The sequence below is a fragment of the Equus caballus genome, chromosome 25 (genome assembly GCF_041296265.1).
Source record: "Equus caballus isolate H_3958 breed thoroughbred chromosome 25, TB-T2T, whole genome shotgun sequence".
Classification (NCBI taxonomy): Eukaryota; Metazoa; Chordata; class Mammalia; order Perissodactyla; family Equidae; genus Equus; species Equus caballus.
Window position 1 is genome coordinate 42,057,076 of NC_091708.1, and position 19,798 is coordinate 42,076,873.

General features: G+C 43.1%; 1 protein-coding gene across 8 annotated transcripts in view; it reads left to right on the plus strand.

Annotated features, from left to right (window-relative positions):
• NUP214 (nucleoporin 214) overlaps positions 1-19,798 on the plus strand; it is a 97,472-nt gene that overhangs the window by 54,552 nt on the left and 23,122 nt on the right. For 4 of the 8 annotated variants that reach the window (XM_070250868.1, XM_070250871.1, XM_070250867.1 and 1 more), the window contains exons 25-30: positions 3,185-3,260; positions 5,109-5,187; positions 8,033-8,126; positions 9,954-10,015; positions 12,187-14,013; positions 16,023-16,093. In XM_070250868.1, the coding sequence (XP_070106969.1) occupies positions 3,185-3,260; positions 5,109-5,187; positions 8,033-8,126; positions 9,954-10,015; positions 12,187-14,013; positions 16,023-16,093 (2,209 nt within the window). The remainder of the gene's footprint in view (positions 1-3,184; positions 3,261-5,108; positions 5,188-8,032; positions 8,127-9,953; positions 10,016-12,186; positions 14,014-16,022; positions 16,094-19,798) is intronic. The other 4 variants (XM_070250872.1, XM_070250874.1, XM_070250870.1 and 1 more) reach the window with 1 other exon arrangement.

The following is a 19,798-nucleotide window of genomic DNA, read 5'->3' on the forward strand; positions in this document are numbered from 1 at the left end:
ATAGATCATTTTGCACACTTGAAGCTGTATCTGTTGGACAAATTCTCAAATACAAGACTGCTGAACTGAAGGAGCTGTCCATATGTGTGTGTAAATATACATGTACGTGTACATATAATCTTGACAATTATTCCCAGACTTCTCTCAGTAGTGCTTGTATCAGTTGTCTCCCACAAGCAATCTATGACTCTCCGCTTCCCCTTGTCTTCGCCTGATCATCAAACTTCAGGGTTACTGCCAACCTGACAGGTGAAAAAAATGAACTGAGAGCATTTGTTTTCAATAGCCTCTATTATTTTCTTTCTTTTTCTCTCCTGATTTTTTTGTTTCTTTAATTGCTGTTGATAAATAGTCCTGTCTGCTTACTTGCGTCACCTTTATTACCAAAAACTTCGTAGTTCGTTAAATGGTTAACTTTAGTAGCTTTCACAGTTTAGATTCGCTGTGTCAAATATGAATGTATAAAAAGATATGCATGATAATGGTTAGGATTTACCAAAATAGAACGTAACCAAGTCTCTTGTTTTTTAAGCCCTTTAAAATGTTGACATAAGTGAAAGGATGAGTAGTTGGCTCCTTCACAGCAGTAGTATGAATATTTACCTCGTTAGAGTTGATTACAGTTTAAGGTGCCACTAAGAAAGGGCCTGGGTGACATTGTAATGCTTCACAGTCGTAACTCAATTTTATAATTGTGTGTAGAGTACACATGCCTAGAACGTGTGTCATTTGTCTGCCTATGTCAGCAAGTAGTGCTGATAGGGTGTGGCAAAAAACAGAGGAAAAAATGACTCTTGTATAATTCAAGATGATGTTTGAAACAGGTTTTTTGTGACATTTTTCCGTGTTCATCGTATTTAATATTTAATTTCTGTCCGAGTGGCCTGGGTGGTGGAGAGTCGGAGGACCTTGGTTCTGTTGGAATCATCTTTCCCAGCAAAGCTGTGTGACTGCCTTACTCATTTCTAAGCAGCCCTCGAGTGCCGCCAGTAATGTAAATGTCATTCGTAGACACATGCAGTGTGTGTCTCTTTGGAGCAGTGTTACAGTGCCATTTTCTGCTTGTGGTCCTTTGATTTTTGTTTTCACTTGTGGAACAGAGCATGTCAAATGAATTTCTGATGATCTCTTTCAGGTTTGTATTGCTCGAAAGTCATCCAAAATATGATAGTTTTGAATTTGGCTTTTCCATCTTCTGTTGAACATTTCTAGCTGTTGATTTCCATTGTTTTGGTTCATGATCATGCGCAAATCTGTGAACGTGTTTATTTGGTAGTATTCTCTTCTCTTCTGTTTGCAGTCTTTTTTTTCTTTTTTTGAGGAAGATTAGCCCTGAGCTAACATCCACCACCACTCCTTCTCTTTTTGCTGAGGAAGATTGGCCCTGAGCGAACTTCCTTGCCCTCTTCCTCTACTTTATGTGTGGGACACCTGCCACAGCATGGCTTGCCAAGCGGTGCATACGTCTGCACCCAGCATCTGACGCAGCAAACCCCAGGCCGCCAAAGCGGAGCACATGAACTTAACTGTTTTGCCACCAACCATCCCGTTTGCACTCTTCCATCATGGTGGATCCGATCTAGTCAGTTGGTCTGATGCTGATTGCGCTGAGCAGCATTTCTCTGCAGGGTTGTCACGTGGCCCGGTGTATGGGTACTGTGAATCCTAATTTGATAGTTTGGGGATTTAGGATACTCAAGAGATTCGTAGCATTATCACAAGTAAATCAAACAGTAATTATACTCAATCTGCCTCGTGCGTGATTTAATTTACCATCATGTCATAACTAAATTTTGGGTGTAAAAAATGTTCTAAAATTCGGTAAGTTGCCGCTTTTATTTTTATTTCTAATTTTTTTTTGCTGGTCTTTGAGAAAGCATGGAAGGTTTTCATTTCCCTTGTGATTCTCTTGCATGCAAACCCTTTCTCTGTCCCAGTGCGCTGTCTGCCCAGGGATTCCTCGGCCCCAGCAGCCTCTCTCGCACAGGCCTGTCTTCTGTCGGAGATTCAGTGGAGGGGAGGGGCCGCTGCCCCTGAGTACCTGCTTGGTGGGACGGCTCGGGGGGCGGGGATGTGTTGCTTCAGAGAGCTGCACGCTTATAGCTTCTTCTATCTTCAGTTAAAAATAAAGGGGCTTTTGTTTCTTGGAAATAACGTCGTTTTTTCTTCTCTCAATTGGTAGTGTTTGTGTGGGAGGGCTCCTGTGTTATTCCAGCAGAGAATCCCGGGGTGCTTGTAAGATTGCTCGCTTGTTGGGTGATTTTGTTCTATGAGGCATGAGCCTATTTTTTCTTTCCTCTTTCAAGTTAATTTTTTGATGGAGAAATATTAATCCTCTATAAATCTTGGGGGAGTTCTGAAAAATAAAAACACATCCTACAGCTCCTGCTGCTATACATAGCGGTCAGAGTAGCTCTGGTCTGAGCACAGGTAAACCCATTGAAAAAATTGTTCCCAGGACCACGAATAGAGCTTTCAGCTGTGATTACATTAAAGAGGTGGGTTTTTTTTTCCTCGCCTATCAACACTAAGTATTGAAACAGCAGGTCCCTGCATTGTGTGTTCGGGGTTGACAGAAGACAGTGAGAGCTCTTTCTACAGAGAATGGATGCACTTTTCACACTGTAGCGAAGGTGCAGGCTGGAAACGGAACGTGGCACATTGACTCTCATGTGCCCACCTGCTGAGCACCAGGCTCTTGGGCACGGTTGCTGTGAGAAGCTGAGACCTCTTCCTTGAGTAACACCTCTGAGCCATATATGCAGCACATTGTGTGCATCCCATAGATCCTGATGAACGTTTTCTCAGGCTTGGAAAAGAGGATCAGGAATTCCTCACGTGGTCCAGAACTAGAGATGGAGTGTAGAGGAGGCGGGGGTGGAGAGGGGTACTCTCCAGATAGAGAAAGATCTACTTCTGAATAGCTAAGACTTTTTTTCTTAGGATTGCAGGAACACAGTAAGTTTTAAAGCCACTGCCGTGACTTTTATGCTAAAGACCCAAATTTGATTTAAACAGTTTATTCTTCTGTCAGAAAAATGTCAAGTGACTGTGGTTAGGGTCCCAGACATATATAGTCTACCTAAAATTGGTATTATTTCTTGGACAGAAGGTTGGCTCAAGGGCGAATGTGATTTTCACCCAGTCATGCCTTTCTCTGGAGTGTCTGCTTTGTATTTTTCAGTTCTTCAGTGCCGTACTCTGCAGCCAAAACACCTCACCCCGTGTTGACCCCGGTGGCTGCTAACCAAGCTAAGCAGGTAACTCATGGATTTTTGCTTTGTAACAGTCATGCAGTGACTGTCTTTGCAACTGAAGACAATACTGTGTTAACTTCTCATTTTGTTTAAATAAACTATGAGTCTAACGAAGACCTGTGATCCTTGCCCTGCAGTTTATGCCAGTCTTGACATAGTGTGTCAGTCAGGGCCTCATTTGGCCATTTGACATTCTGCGTGTAGTAATCTTGAGTCATAATTCCAGTACCTTGCATTTGTATGGAGTATCTGGGTTTGCAATTTACTCGCACTTAACATTATCTTAGTTAACCGATACAACAACCAAGTGCAATAGACAGGTATTTAGCTACGTTTCACTAATGCAGAGGCTGAGGCTCAGGTGACTACTGCAAGCTCACACGGTTAGTAAGTGGTGGAAGCAGAGCTGGAACCAGGTCTTCTCCCTTCTTCCTCTCTTTTGCTTCTTTCACATACCTTTCAGGAGCAGCATTTGGAGAGAGGTTCTCTTGCTTTCTCCTGCAATCTGTTTTTCAGAGCTTGCTTAGTCAGTGATGTTTGTTATGTCTACTTTCAGGCTTTTGCCTGATAAACACTGTCTCTTACAAAAATAGGGTATATAACTGTAGAGGAGGAAGACATTTCCTGTACCCGCTGTGGGTTCTTCTGGCCAGAGAACAAACTAAATTCACGAGACAGAATAACAGGAGAAAATTAAACAAAGCTTTATAACATGTATACATGGGAGAGGCTCAGGCAACCTGAGCAACTCACCAAAATGGCTGAAGCCACCACCTTAAATATCCTCCTCAGCTAAAGACAAAGGATGATGTTGGGGGTGGGGGGAATCAGTTACAGGAGGTTACCAGACAAGTACAGTAAACAAGATGCAGATTTAAGTCCTTGCCTTCCACATTGATAAGAGTTTCTAGAGATAAGTTCATCCCCCTTCTTCCTGGTACAGAGAGGGAGATTCCTTCCTTTACAGGTGGAGATTTCCTTTACAATGTAAATGTCTCTTAACAAGGGGTAACTAAATTCTACTTTTCAGAGTTGCTTTCCTGTCTGCAGTTTTGTAAAAGTAACTAGTCTGAAATAATCCTCACGCCAAAGAGACGTATCTTGGGGTGGCCAATTCCAGTCCCCCACAATATTGTAAACAGTTAAACAATCCAGAAGAAAACTAGGAGATGCCTGAAAGCTTGATCAAGCTGTCTCTGAAGCTTCCTTGAGAAAACCTGGTTTCTCTGCAACTCTTCTGTCTGTCTCTGAGAAAAGTAATTTTAGATTGTGTTGGAGACTGAACATCAGAACTTGCCTGTTGCGCCTTTTCAAACATGGCTCTCTATTCCTCAGTTTGCTGTGACTTAAATGGCATTTAAGCATTTAGTGTTTGGTCACTCTTCTGGAGATTTCTATGTTCACCTTGGAGAACACATGGTAAGGTATGAGTCACGACAAACAAGAGTAAAAGAACAGTGACTGGAGAGGGATCAGTCAAACTGCTTTGCTTTTTAACCTTAGCATACGTTTATTGAGAGCCGGAACCCATTCTATCCATTTACTTCTTCATTCGTCTGCCAAATACTCCAGTGCAGCTTATGTGCCAGGCACTGAGAAAAGAGCCACAAGCTAGACAGGCATGACTGCTTTCTTGGAGCTTGCAGAATATTACCGCTTCCATCCTCTGATAGGATCTCTTACATATGGTAAGCACTTAAAAATATCGACTTAAATAGAAACTTAAAAAAATTAACCTAAAAAAGTGGTTATGCTTGCTTATTTTAAACTATGTTGTCATTTTACATGTTCCTTTATTCCAGGGAATGGTTAGTGGTTTCATATAAACACGTTGTTTATGTTCTGTTATAGGGATCGCTAATCAATTCCCTAAAGCTATCTGGGCCCACACCAGCGGCCACTCACTTGTCATCTGGTGATAAAGCTTCAGGTCAGTTTGCATTTTTGTTTTAGTGTAAATAAAGGTGAAAGAAATGGTCCACAATAGAGTTTATTGTTCTAGATCACAAAGGCAGTTAACATGGGAAATAAGTAAAGAGATATCCAGAAGCCTCAGTTGATGAAGAATCTCCAGGAAGTCAGTGAGCCCTTCAGCAGCGCTGCAGACTTCTGAAATTTGAAAGCAATAGGAGAAGACCTTCCTTTAAATGTTTTTCCTAAAAAGGAGCAAAAGTATTGTCTTTACCTGCCTTGCTGGATGAGCAGGGTTTAGAGAGAAGTGGATTGGAACATTGAACACTCTATTTCTTCTAGTAAAAGGAATGAAAAATTCTCTTGGCTCACAACGACAATTCAAAAGCCGGTAAAACACGGAAAGTAAAACGAATCTGTTACATTGTAAGATCTCAGAGTGGATGTAAGGTCAATATTAAAAGATTTTATGGCTTCACATACTTCCAGCAGTTACTCAAGCATAATATTCTTAATTAAAATTAGTGAGTGCTGTGACCAGGCGTCCCCGGTGCCCAAGCCCACCTGAAGCAGAAACACGCCTGTATGTGTAACCTAATTTTCGTGTGGAGTCTTCGTCAGCATCCCCTTTTGGTGGCTTCTTTTTTATAACCCACTCTTATTTGTCGCGTGTTGCTTTCTGCTTCAAGGGTCTTGTGCTGCCTGCAGTCCTGTGTTTTCACCACACTCTTGGACTCTGGCCTTTATTTTGATTCATGCTCTCAAGTGGGTCTCCAAGTTCAGTCTGTTAGAGATGCTGAGCTTCACACATTAGCAGCCTGCTTTCCATAATCTCTACTCAGTCAGACAATCACTGTCACTTCCTCTGTAATCAGAAGCTTTCTGATTGGATATTGGATTTATCTTCCGTAAATATTCCTTGCACTCAGAAGAAAACCACTGCATAAGCTAAAGTTGTGTTCTGGAATTTGGATTAATGCAGAACTACGGTTGTTATGTAAGCCTTACATGAGAAGGAGATCATAGCACTCCTTGACTGGGATCTAAAGCTTTATATTGAAAGGAAAAATGTAGTGGAATTGTCAGAGAGTTTTGAATTGTTTATTAGATTAAGAAATTTGTTTCCATTTCTGGCTAATATTTTAGAAAAAGTTTTTGGGAGATCACATATCCTAATTTCTTTCAAAGACTTCATCGGCGAGCTTTTTGTCACTCCTGAAGTGAAGAGTCAAGGAAATCTAAGGGAATGCATGTCTTATGCTATTAGCATGACTTGCTTGCAGAGAAGTTTCTCAGGTTCATCCTTCAGTGATGATTTTGAAATATTCTCTCTCATTACTAGGTATTAGCTTCTCTTTTCACTTGCTGGATAATCAAAAGAAAAGAACTTTTTTTGGGTAGGAAAATTTCCCTGAAAACACACTATTTAAAAGTTTGCAAAAAATTTCTTTAGGGAGGAAAAAAGCATTTCTGAAACCTCTATAGAATAGTTGTCTTATTGATTAACACTGGAAATATCTTCGTTGTTTTTCTGATTATAAAACTGTTCCACAGTTTACTGGATACCAGGGGAAAGGTGGGGTGGCCACGAAGGGTGAAGTGGTGCACCTACAACATGACTGACAAACATTAATGTACAACTGAAATTTCACAAGATTGTAACCTATCATTAACTCAATTAAAAAAAAAAAAACAAAAAAAAACTGTTCCAGGTCCACAGGAAAGTCCATGGGGTAGAGATGCACAGTGTAGAGAGTGAAAGCTGCCCTGTGAGCTCTGTATTCCAGAGGTGACAGCCCTTAACGACTTGGTGTGTATCTCTTGAGGTTACTTCATTGTTGCTTTTTAAAATAAATAGGCATATCCTGTATGTATGGTTTGTAATCTGTTTGCCCCTCTCCCCTCAGCCCCTTCCAGTGACTATCCCGTTCTTCTCTCCAGATCTGGTACGGCTCTCCCTCACTCATTTTAACGGCACCCCAGGACTTGGTTGTCTCGTGGCATCCTGTTAAGTTTTACCAGCACTCTGCTGAGAGTTTCGATTGTTTCTCACTTTTCAAGATTATGAGCAAGGCTGCATTAAACATCCTTGTACACACCATATGTATTATAGTAGTTTTAAAAATAATTTTGCTAGTATTTGCCCCATACTCATTTAAGGAGAAGATACTTTTTCTTATTGTTTGGTTTGGGTTGATTTGAGCTTTTTAAATGCAGTTTTCCCATTCTCCTCCCCCTTTTAAAAGTAGAGCAGTAGGGGAAAGACTGAAGATAATACCCCACACTGTGAGTAATTACAGTGAACTCGAGTGTGGGGAGGGTGATGGGCTGCACTTTTAACTTTCTGCACTTCTCTGCATCACAGTAATCGTGTATTACCTTTCTCATTTAAAAGAAAACTGTTATTTGTCAAATACAAAATAATCTATGGAAAATTCAGAACGTAGGAAGAAAGCAAATAGCCTTAAAGTCACTACTCAGAGGTATTTAACTTATTAACCTGTTTCTCTTGGGGTTTTTTTCCTTTAGTATATTTCAGTAATTATAAATCTACTTTTTTAAAGTTTTAAATTTAAACTCCTCTAGAATTATTTTGATATCTTTTCTGGAAAGGAGACTGTGACATGTCTTCTTTTGGAATTAACACTGACAGAGCCAAAGAACAAGTTCAGAGACCTGGAGCATAAGTTAGGCAACACGCTCTCCCGCTTGGCCGCTGACTGTCACAGGGCACATGTGAGGCCCCCAGACCTGGAGCTGCGCTCTGAGAGGCACCACACAGACAGTGCTGCAGAGCATCACAGACTGGAGCAGTGTTTCTAACTGACTTTTTGTAATGTTCTTATTTTTCTCCATAATTTCAGGGCCGGGGACAGCCAAGATTGAAACCTCTGTGACTTCTACACCATCGTCTGCTGTTGGGCAGTTCAGCAAGCCTTTCTCATTTTCTCCATCAGGGTCAGTAATGAACTTAAGTTTTGTGGCAAATCGTCAGTGCCCTTATAGGTGGCTTTCCCAAATCTTACAATCAGTAGATGTATTTATATGCTTATTAACTGTACATGAACCCAGAGTTCTTATCACTGCAATAATACACCTGATGATAGTGGCGGTAGCTTAATGTCCTAAAGTCAATCTGTTTCCCCTTTTCAATCCTAGTTTATACCCATGTTATTACGTGTTTGTTTGTTTTGTTGTTTAGGATGAGCTTCATTTTCCTTGGGCAGCGGGTCTGTGTCAGAGTCTGTGGTTGATGTAGTTTGTCACACAGAGATGTTTTCCCTCTGGCGTCGTTGGGGGCTAGATGACATTTGGATTGGCATTACTACACTGAGAGGTCAATATACCAGACTCTGAGAGAAGGTCATGAAAGACAGTAGTTGTTTGAAAATTTGGGTTTTAGAAAGATGTGGGGAAGTCTGTTCCTGATTCATTTTTTACAAAGTGATGATGGCTGTACTTGTAAAGTGGAGTCATTTTTAAAAACGAATCTTTTAACCTTCATTCCAAGGGAAACATTTCTTAAGCTTGGGGAGAGAGCCTGTTCTCTGTACTACAAGCACTCATGTTGCAATCTGTGAAAGTGGCCGAAGCTCCTCTCCTTTGGCGGGTGGAGTTGGGCTCTGTGTGGCTGAGATAAAAACCTCTCCAAAGATTTTTTGCCATGGAAGGGTTGCACATTCAGTTCCATTAGAAAAACCTCTTTCAGTTTATTATTTTGTAACTGGAATCATATTAATCACAATCTCTTTTTCCTGAATTAATTTGTTTCTTAAGCATCTGCAACGTAACACAGAGAGAGAAGAGAGTGTTAGAATTTGAGGGGGGAAATTACATTTTTATGTATATATATATTTTTTTTAGCTGTAAAGATAGTTTGGAGCAAATTTTAAAGAGTACGTCAGTGCCAGGCGTTACTGCATCTTTCACAAATGCTGATAATCTTTACTTCTGTGAACTGGTACTCTTCTTCCCATTTTAAAAATAAGCTGAAAAGGTTTGGGTCATTGGGTCAATGGCTTACCTCCAGTAGATAAAATTTCTTCACCAAAGTTGAGACAAAGAGAGTTTTTTTAAAATATGATAAGATATTTAATTCTTAGCTTTTATCACAGTGGATAGTCTATTCTGGTTCATACTTGAGCCGAATTTTCCTCTTTGGCTATGGTGTCTTTGCTCACAACGTAAGGAAAATGTGCAGGAGGGGAGAGGAGATGATAAAAGGAGTCAAAAGGTTTTGAAGTCAGTTTTCCCAGTGTAGAACTAAGAGTTCTGTCAAAACAGCAGAGACACTAGCTTCTGTTCCATGCTCTCCATCGTCCCCCCCTAGTGGTCTGGAGCGTTCCTGACGTGCTCTTTGACCTTGGGGTGGGTTATAAGAGTCTCTCCCTGATCCGGCCCAGCTTGTCTCCTTCCCTGGGACGGGCAGGGCCACTTGCTCTGCCACCTTTCCCGAGGGCACATTCCTAGTGCATTTCTACTACTACTACGTTGCTTTCCTTGGAATAGGTCCCCGCCCAAACCTTTGCCGTGGAAAGCGCAGCCCTCCCTCCACGGCCTTCGCAACTGCTGCTCCCTTCTTAGCCACAAAGTGCCTCTCCCTGCTTGGAGATCTTGGCGTGGCTTTACTGCTGCAGAGAGTTGTGCTTTTACTCTGTTGTTTCTCTTCTAGATTGTAAATTCCTTGAGAGCAGATTTTGTGAATGAATTATAAAGTGTGATATTAAAAGGCAACATTGTGCCTGCGGTTTGTTCCTTCTTAACTTCTCTTCTTCCACTTCCTAGGACTGGCTTTAATTTCGGGATAGTGACGCCAGCACCGTCTTCTAACTTCACTGCCACGCAAGGTACAGTCTGCGTAGCACAGTGTTACGTCCGTTTCCCCCACGCAAGTGCAGCTGCTTTTCCTACAGATATCTCGACATTTTGCTTGCTTAGCCTTGCTTCAAGTATCTGCAATAAATTGCTGTTGATATTATGTGTTAGAAATGGGCGGGATTAAGAAACTATTGGGGAGGACCTCTGTCTATCTTCATTATTAAGAACAGGCAAAAGATTTGCTTCAAGAAAAGCAAAGCTGTGCTTTAAATGTGAAGGTTAACATGTGAATTAAAATTATTTTCTTCATCTTTTTTTGTTTGCAATTTAAAATTTCTTCAATTTATAGAGTGAGATAGACATAGTATTACAGAAATAAAAGACCAAACTCATCTTTTTTCCTTGATAACCTATCAGCAAACACATCGGTCCCATATGTGTTGTTACAAGTCCATCAACTAGCATATTTTTAACATTTAAAAGAATTTGAGGACCTATAAAGAACCAAGTGCATTTTTTAAGTGTCTTCCAGCTCTCAGTTTAAGTAATTAAGTTTATTTTCTTTTATTTTAAAAAGAAACCTTTTCTTATGGAAGTGATATGTTCTGGAATCACACAGTGGACCCCTGACTCATACCATTGCAGTTCTATTTCCTTCTGGGATTTTGGTCTTTCATTTTACTTTGTTTAACAGAATCTCTTGTGAATTTTCCAATATTATTGAAAATCTTGTATAAATGTCATTTTTAATGGCTACATAATTTTTATCTTGTGGATATGCCATAATTTATTTAACTATTCACCTGTTGAACATGTAGGTTGTTTCCAAGTTTTCCCTGTAATAAATAACACAATGACCATCTTTCATCTATTCATTCGACAAATATTTTTTGAGTGTTTTCTATGTGCCAACCCAAGTGGTAGAAGTTTTTTAGTGAAAAAGGGATCTCCTAAAGAGAGATTAGGGAGCTGAAAACATAGCAGACTTCCTAAACCTGATCCATATGTGGCACTTAAAGCGTTGTTGATTTCATTCCTTTCTCTCTGCGACAGTGATTCTTGGAATGCTTTTCTAACCTCTGGCCACTTAGATGCGGCAGAGTACGCTCAAGAGCCACCTCCTCCCCAGCCTCACTTTCTAGGGGAAAACAACTCAGCGATGTAAAAAGATTGGAGAGGAACAGACGATTGTCAAAATCCTAAGTAAAATAAAAAAGTAGTAAAATACAATGGTAATTATAGACATTTTCATTAATACACGGATAGACAACAATCCAAAACCATAAACAATTCCATACAACACCAGTGATACAGGGAGGTCTTCTGGAGTTACGCACAGCTGGTAGGGGCTTTGCTGTGTTCCTGGGAATTCGTGACAGCCAGACTTCTTAAAATAATATGCAGTTAGGAACACCAGTAAACCCTTGCAGTAGGCTAATTTTAGTTTGTAAATACAAAATTTTAATTACTTTTATTTACTGACAAGTTATTGTTTGGCCAGACCTTATTCTGTGTACTTTACCTTTATTTCATTTAATCTTTGTAACAACTCTGTGAGGTAGGTACTGTTACTATCTCTATTTTCCAAATGGGGAAAGTGAAGCCCAGAGAGGTAAAGTAACTGTTCCAGAGTTGCACAGCCAGCAGGTGGCAGAGTGCCCAGCTCCAGAGCCCTTGTCCTTGACCAGTAGTCCATGCTGCCTCCGTAAGACCACTTACTGAAGAGAGCTCTAGGAAGTAGCTCTTAATTGTGCGGAAAAATGATTGTAGATTGGCACTTTATTTGCTTGGAAAAACTTCCATTTTGGATCATTTCCTGGTGTATCTGGAGGTCCATAGGCTAGTACTGTGCCAAGAATGTCATTGAGGAGAGGACACACAGGAGAAAAGAAGGGAGGATGCCTTTTGATTCTGTTCTGGGAGAATACATGCTATGTATTCTGGCTATGGTGTGTTTGTTGTGATTTAATGGTTGTAAAAGCAGCACTTGTGCTCTTCGCCTCAGTGAGGTGACTCAGAGCTCACTGACGTTCCCAGGGAGAAGCGTTTGTCCCGTCCTCCCCGAGGAGGACTGCTCTGGAGCCAGCTCTCCCTGACTGTGTCAGGGCAGGAGAGAGACTTTGGCTGAGAGCTCGTCAGGAAGTGTGATAGGTCGTATTTTGCTCAATCCAACCCATTCCTAATTTCTTTTTCTTGCTAGGGGCAGCACCCCCCACTAAAGAGTCAAACCAGCTCGACGCATTCTCCTTTGGCGGGGGAGGCAAACCTTTTTACGAGACCATTCCTGAAAGCTCACCTCCCTCAGGAGTGACAGCACCGCACACCACTGGCGCTGCCGTTGCTTCTCCAGGAGAGTCTGCTCCATCGGGCAGCAGACCTGTCGCACCTCCTGGAAGTGCTCTTTCCACGCCCTCTGGCAAGCTGGAAAGCCCGCCGTCCAAGGTGGAAGAGCTTCTGTTTCCGAGTCCCTTGGCTGGAGAGACTCTGGGTAGTTTCTCAGGACTGCGGGTTGGCCAAGCAGATGATTCTACAAAGCCAACCAGTAAGGCTTCATCCACAAGCCTAACTAGTGCACAGCCAACCAAGGCTTCAACTGTGCCCTCGGGATTTAGTTTCACTGGCCCTCCAGTGTTAGGGAAGCATGTGGAGCCCCCTGTGACCTCCTCTGTGACCGCCACCACAGTAGCACCAGCAGCTGTAGCGAGCACGAGCACGAGCACTTCCTCCACTGGCGTCTTTGGCGGTCTGTCACTCCCCAGTGCGATAGCCTCTGGCGTAGTCAGTTTTGGTGGGATGTCTGTAGGTGGCAGCAAGCCTGTTTTTTCTTTTGGAGGCCAACAGACGAGTAGTAGCTTGCCCCCATCTGCCCCACCATCAGCTACCACTGCCACTCCCCTTCCTCCATCATTCGCCATATTGCCATTTGATAGCTTCCTGAATTCAACATCTGCTTCCACCCTGTCTGTGTCCTCTGGTAAAAGCACAGAGGAGGCCCCGTCATCAGCTTCGCCTGAGAAGCCAGGCAACAGTGAGGTCTCAGCATCATCAGCCTCGCTCCTAGGGCAACAACAGTCGGCCGTGCCTCCCCAGGCTCCTCTGCAACCTTCTGACTCTGTTAAAAAAGAACCTGCTCTTGCCCAGCCTGCTGTCGGCAGCCCCAGTGCTGCAGCGTCTGCCACCAGTCTCATAGCCCCTTCCACTGAGGCCGCTCCCGCAGCCACCAGGCTCCCTGACGTCAAGGTGGAACTGGCATCTCCTGCTTCCAGCCTTCCGGTGCCCGGGCAGACTGCCGTCACAGCAGCTACAGTCCCAAATGCGGCCCCTCTGGCTGTAGAGACATCAAGCCCCCCCGCAGCCTCCAGTGCCGTTTCCAGTGTTGCTCCAAGCCCAGCTACGGAGCCAGCTGTGTTTGGGACTGTCACTTCTGGCTCATCTGTCTTCACTCAGCCACCTGCTGCCAGTTCTAGCTCAGCTTTCAGCCAGCTCACCAGCAATACAGCCACTGCCCCCTCAGCCACCCCCATGTTTGGGCAGGTGGCAGCCAGCACTGCACCTAGCCTGTTTGGGCAGCAGACAGGCAGCATCGCCAGCACGGCAACTGCCCCGCCCCAGGTCAGCAGCTCAGGGTTTGGCAGTCCGGCTTTTGGCACCTCTGCCACAGGGGTCTTTGGACAGACGACGTTTGGGCAGGCCCCAGCCTTTGGACAGTCGAGCAGCAGCCCCGCAAGCAGCTTTCCCTTCAGTCAGCCTGGGTTCAGCTCAGTGCCCGCCTTTGGTCAGCCGGTGTCCTCTGCCCCCACGTCTACCAGTGGGAATGTCTTCGGTGCCTCTTCAGGCACCAGTAGCTCCAGTTCCTTCTCGTTCGGACAGTCTTCTGCCAACACAGGAGGAGGGCTGTTTGGCCAAAGCACACCCATCGCTTTCGGCCAGAGCCCTAGCTTCGGGCAGGGTGGCTCTGTGTTTGGTGCCACCTCGGCGAGCACCACGACAGCATCGTCCTCTGGGTTTAGCTTTTGTCAAGCTTCAGGTAAGAATTTATGGAAGATTTTTACTTTGTTGCCCTCTGTATTATTTGGAACATTTGCAGCATACCTGTATTACTTTTGTAATTGAAAGAAAGGGAAAACCAACAAAACAGACCGTGAAATCAAGGAGGGAGCTCGGAGCACTGGCCGTCTCCGGATTGTCTTTGGCCTAATCACTGTAGCTCCGGTTTTGCTTCTCAGCAAGTTCTCCACTCTCCTAGCCACCAGAGTGCCAGTTTCATGGGGGAAAAAACAAGTTTAAGGTCATGGCAAGTAATGAATGACTCATAAATGTGAAATTTTAAATGTGGAAGGCACGTTACAGGTCATTATGTCCGCACCCGTCAAGCCTCACGACGACTGATCCGATGTCCTTTAGTGCCCGTGGTGAAGCCGCAGCTAGCCTGCCGAACTCCTCAGCCTCGTTCGCTGCCCTGCTGCTGTTTGATCTGTCCTCTGACACCATCTTGCTTGCTAGAAGGGCAGATGCTGACATTTGAAAAGTTGGGATTTTTTCTGTTTTCAATGTTGTAATTAAAAAAAAAAACTTTAAATTTCACTTTTTTGTGTGTGTGTGAGGAAGATCCACCCTGAGCTAACATCTGTTGCCAGTCTTCCTCTTTTTTTGATTGAGGAGGATTAGCCCTGAGCTAACATCAGTACCAGTCTTCCTCCCCTTTGTATGTGGGACGCCTCCACAGCATGGCTGACAGGTGGAGCAGGTCCACACCCAGATCCAAACCCATGAACCCGGGCCACCGAAGCAGAGCACACAGAACTTTAACCACTCGGCCGTGCAGTCGGCCCCCTAAATTTCACTGTTTTTTAAAGTAAAACATAATCCTCTCTATTGTGTGTTCAATTTTACTTCTAAAAGTTAGCAATAGACAGGACAATTCGAAAATCCTTTCTGAGTTTTACTTTATGATGGTTGTCTTATGAAAGGCATTTCTTCAGCAGTTGAGCTCTGGGGGAGAAACGAGGATCAATGATTCCTTAGTTTTGCAGGATTATAGGTAACTGCTAATTGATTCCTTTGGTGTAATTTATTTGAATATGGTTCATAATTTATTAGAAAGGAAATCTTTTCCTTCTTCCTTTGACAGATGTTTGTTAAGTTCTCGCTCAGTTTAGCTACGAGGCCAAGTGGTGAAAGGCAGTTTTGCGACTCACCTGATGCCCTGTGACGGGCTGGGTAGCCTGTCTAAGTGATGGGCAGTGTGATCACTTGGTCTAGAGAAGGCGCAGGGAAAAGGCCAGGTGTGTCTAAAGAGAGCAGGATATTTAACACTATCTCCAGTGCCTCCTTTGTTCTGCAGTCAGGTGTAATCAAGCTATGTCAGCACAAGTGGGAACCTCTGAGGAATTCTTGTTTCACATAGTAACTCGGTGGAAAGGCACCTAAGCAGTCTGCTCCAGCCCTGCTTGAGGACTTAAGAGTTGCCTGAGCTTACCTCCTAGATCAGTGACAGACAAGAATGGAACTCGTGCCCTCCACCTCCTCGTCTAGGGCCCTTTTGTTGTAATGTATAGTTCTGCTGGTTTTCCCAGGCCCTGTTCAACCCAGCACCTCAACCATGTAATGCCACCTAGAAGAAAGATAAACAACCCAGAAAGAATCTGGAAATTGAGAGGAGCGGAAATGGGGGAGTGGAGCTATTTATGATATTCAGTCAGTCATTGGAAAGACTTCTTGGCAGCTAAACATCTGGGAAGAGCTACTCTGAGAGTATACCGTTGTATTGGTCCCCACCTGGCTGGGGTTTGGTAGGAGACAAGGATTCAGTTCTTGGGACTTTGGAATTTATACTATTATAAAATGTTAGCAATGAAGAAAGGTCTTTAAATTATTTACTCCATTCCTAGATAGGAAAACAAATTTTATTCGTGAGTTGATGTATTGTGGGGTACCTTACACACCTGAATGCTATTTAAGAAAAAAACAACAAACCGCTTTGATGTTGTAAAAGACTCATCCGAATTAAACTTTTGTTTTCTTTTTATTTTACAGGTTTTGGGTCTGGTAATACTGGTTCTTTGTTTGGTCAAGCAGCCAGTACTGGTGGAACAGTCTTTGGCCAGGTATATACTTATGTTTGCCCCTGTTTGTGTCAACATATATCAAACGCATCCATGTTGTTCCTGTGTAATATAGTCAGTTCATGTTATACACCCACCCCCAGCAGACAGCCGGGTGGGGTTCTCAGGCTCCGCCTTCTTTAGCTCCCTGGGGGCTGCAGAAGTCTCAGCCTCTCATTTGAGAGAATCACTACAATTTTGATCCTTGTTTGACAGTCCTCTAGGAAAGCACTTTAAAAGCACATTGCCTGATTTCCATCAGTCTTCTGCCTGTTCTGTTAGGCCAGGGGTTGACAAACGACAACCCATAGGCAGAATCCCCTCCTTGGCCTTGTTTTTTTTTTTAAGGTCCTTGAGCTAAGAATGGTTTTTACCTTTGTAAATGGTTGTTTAAACAAAAAGAAGAGGAAGAATATGCAACAGAAACCGTATATGGCCCCTGTGCTAAGCTATGTGTCGTCCAGGGACTCCTTTTAGTGACCTGAGCTGTTTCAGTGTGTATAGCTGTGGTTATCTGTGTGCCAGGCACCGTGTTAAGTGCTTTCTACAAATTGACACGTGTAATCATTAGTACTTCCACAAGGTAGGTGCTGTTACCATCCCCATTTGACAGATGCAGACACTGAGGACCCAGAGAGGTTGAATTTACTGTTAACATCGCATGCCAGTGGTAGATGACAGTAGCCTCTTGAGGAGTCCTTCTGAAGGAGGGTACTCTGACATATTGGAAATGATTGTGACTTTCTGAAGGTAGCATTGGTGTTCATCCAGTAGCTAATAAAGTGGTAGGCGTATTATATGTCTCTTACACATCTTCAGTAAGAGATTCTCATTATCATCTTTTTCCTTTGAAGTTAGGCTCTGCCCTAGTCAGTGACCCTTGACAAAGAGAAATGAAACTTCTGATTCTAGTTCTGGTAATGGCGGGTTAGGTCATTCAAACCAAGTTCCCTGTTGAAGATAGCTAAAGATGCTAGATAAAACATGAAAACCATAGTTTTAAAAGCACTGAGAAGCTAACAAAGTATTTACCAAGCCAAATTAAAAGTAAAATGGGAACCTGTAGAAGTGAGGGGATCGCAGAAGCCAGTTTTGCCCTGAGAGCATTTACTTCTCTGAGAAGATGTAAATTTGCTATTTTAATAACCCCAAAGGGCAAAGGGGCAGAAATCGCTAACCAAGATGTGTGCAAAGTGAGGAGTCTAAAGGACACCCTCCCCACAGTGACCTGGGACTTCAGATTCATCAGTCTCAGCCTGCGAATGTGACCTGACGTGATCCTAGGATGGTAGTGTCTCCTGGTCTCTGGCAAAAGCAGCACAGACCACTCTGAAGAGGAGTAACTTTACTCTAGGCCTCAGATCATTTTAAAGCACACCGATTCCCACACCGAAATTAGTCACACAAGGAAACAGCGAGCTTTGAGCAAGAGCCAGAATAAACATCAGCTTTGTATTTGCGAAGACTTCGAGACTGTAAAACAGCTGTTTTACATGTTTAAAAGAAAGAAAACACAAACTTGAAAATACCAGTAAAGAAGAAGAAATTATAAGACGGGTCACAGCACCTTTGAAAAAGAACCAAATAGAACTTATAGAAAAATATAATTAAGATTTAAAATCAGCAGATCAGACCCAGCTGAAGAGAACAGCAATATACTAGACCAGGGATCAGCCAACTTTATCTGTAAAGGGCCAAATGGTATTTTAGACTTGGAGGGCTACGTACCGTTTCTGGCACAACTAGTCAACTCTGCCAGTGTAGCACAAAAGCAGCCATAGACAATACGTAAATGAGGCAGCATGACTGTGTTCCCAGAAAGCTTTAGTTACAAAACAGACAGCAGCCTGTATTTGGCCCATGGGCTATAGTTTGCTCACCCTTGAACTGGAAGGTAGGTAAGATTAAATTATCTGGAATGCGTTATGGAGAGCAAAAATGATGGAAAATACAACAGAGAGGGCAAAAATCCTAGAAGAAAATCTAACATACAGTTAATCAGAAAGAGGAGAGAGAAAGAATTATGGCAATATTAGAAGAGAAAAAGACATCAATTTCCAAAACAAATAGAAATAGTAACCCACAGATTCAAAATGCCAAGCAGAACGTGTAAAAGGAAAGTGATCCAAGACCTATCGTGGTGAAACTGCAGAAGTACAAAGATAAAATATTCAGAGTACTCAGAGGAAAAGGACAGGCTCCTTTCAAAGGAGCAGTAGTTGAACTGACAGCTGCCATCCCAGCAATGACACTGAAAGCCAGAAGCAGCCTATCTACCAGCAAAATGTATCTTTAAGGACTGAGGTGGAACAAGACGTTTTTCAGAGAGATACTGAGAGAGTTCATGCCTGCCAGACCTGAGGGAAATCTAAAGGATATTCTTCAGGCAGAAGGAAAATTTGACCTCACTAAAATTATAGCTTTCTTAATTTTAGGGTAAAACAAGCCATGAAATAGGAAAATTGCAGCCTGTGTAACCAACAGAGTAGTTGTATTCAGAATATATAAATACAAATCAAAAAGGAAAAAGACAACTACACCCCTGCCAAGATGGCTAAAATGGAAAGGGCTGGCAACCCCCAGTACTGGGGAGGGAGCAGAGCAAGGAGACACTCACTCATTGCTGTGGGGAAGCAGAGTCATATAATTGCCTTGGAAACCCACCTGGTAGTATGGAAACTAGATGCACAAAATCCTCACTGACCCCGCAGGTCTCCCTCTAGATCTGCAGTCAACAGGAAGGAGTGCCTTTGTTCACCGATGATGGGGATGGGCATGTTCGTAGCAGTATATTCGTAAGAGCCAAAACCAGAAAGCAGCCCGAATGCTCGTCAGCTGGAGAATAGATAAATGGTGGTGTGTTTACACAGTGGAATACTGCAAAGCGGTGAAATAGAATGTGCTGCTCCTACACAAACAAACAGAGGAATCCCGCAGACGGTGTTGAGTGAAAGCCAGGCGCAAGAGTGCACGCTGCTGGGTTGCATTTACCTGGAGTCAAGTGCAGGCCGAACTCTGCTGTCATGAGAGAGGTCAGCACCTTGGTTACTGTGAGGGCGTTAAAGATGGGGTAGAGAGGAGCCTTCTAGAGTACTAACAGTGATTGACATGTTGAACATTATAAACAGTTATATGTCAAAATTCACTGAGTTCTCTACACATTAGATTTGTGAGCTTAACTGAAAATACAACGGAGGGGCCGGCCTGGTGGCGCAGCGGTTAAATTCGCACGTTCCGCTTCTGTGGCCTGGGGTTCACTGGTTTGGATCCCGGTGCGGACATGGCACCGCTTGGCACACCATGCTGTGGTAGGCGTCCCACAAATAAAGTAGAGGAAGATGGGCATGGATGTTAGCTCAGGGCCAGTCTTCCTCAGCAAAAAAGGGAGAATTGGCAGCAGTTAGCTCAGGGCTAATCTTCCTCGGGGGGGAAAAAATACAATGGAAAGAAAATCGGTGAAAGACTTCATAAAAAGGATAATATTGGTTGTTCAACATTGTGAATGTACTTAATGCCATTGAATTGTATACTTGAAAATGCTTTAAATAATGTTTTCTTTATATTTTACCACAATTTTTAAAACAAGAAGGAACAAAACATAAAAAAGTAAAGCACAGCCAGAGAACCAATGAACATATTCAACTTAATTAGTAATACAAATTAAAACCACAAAGAGATATGCACCTATAAGAACAAAAATTAAAAGCC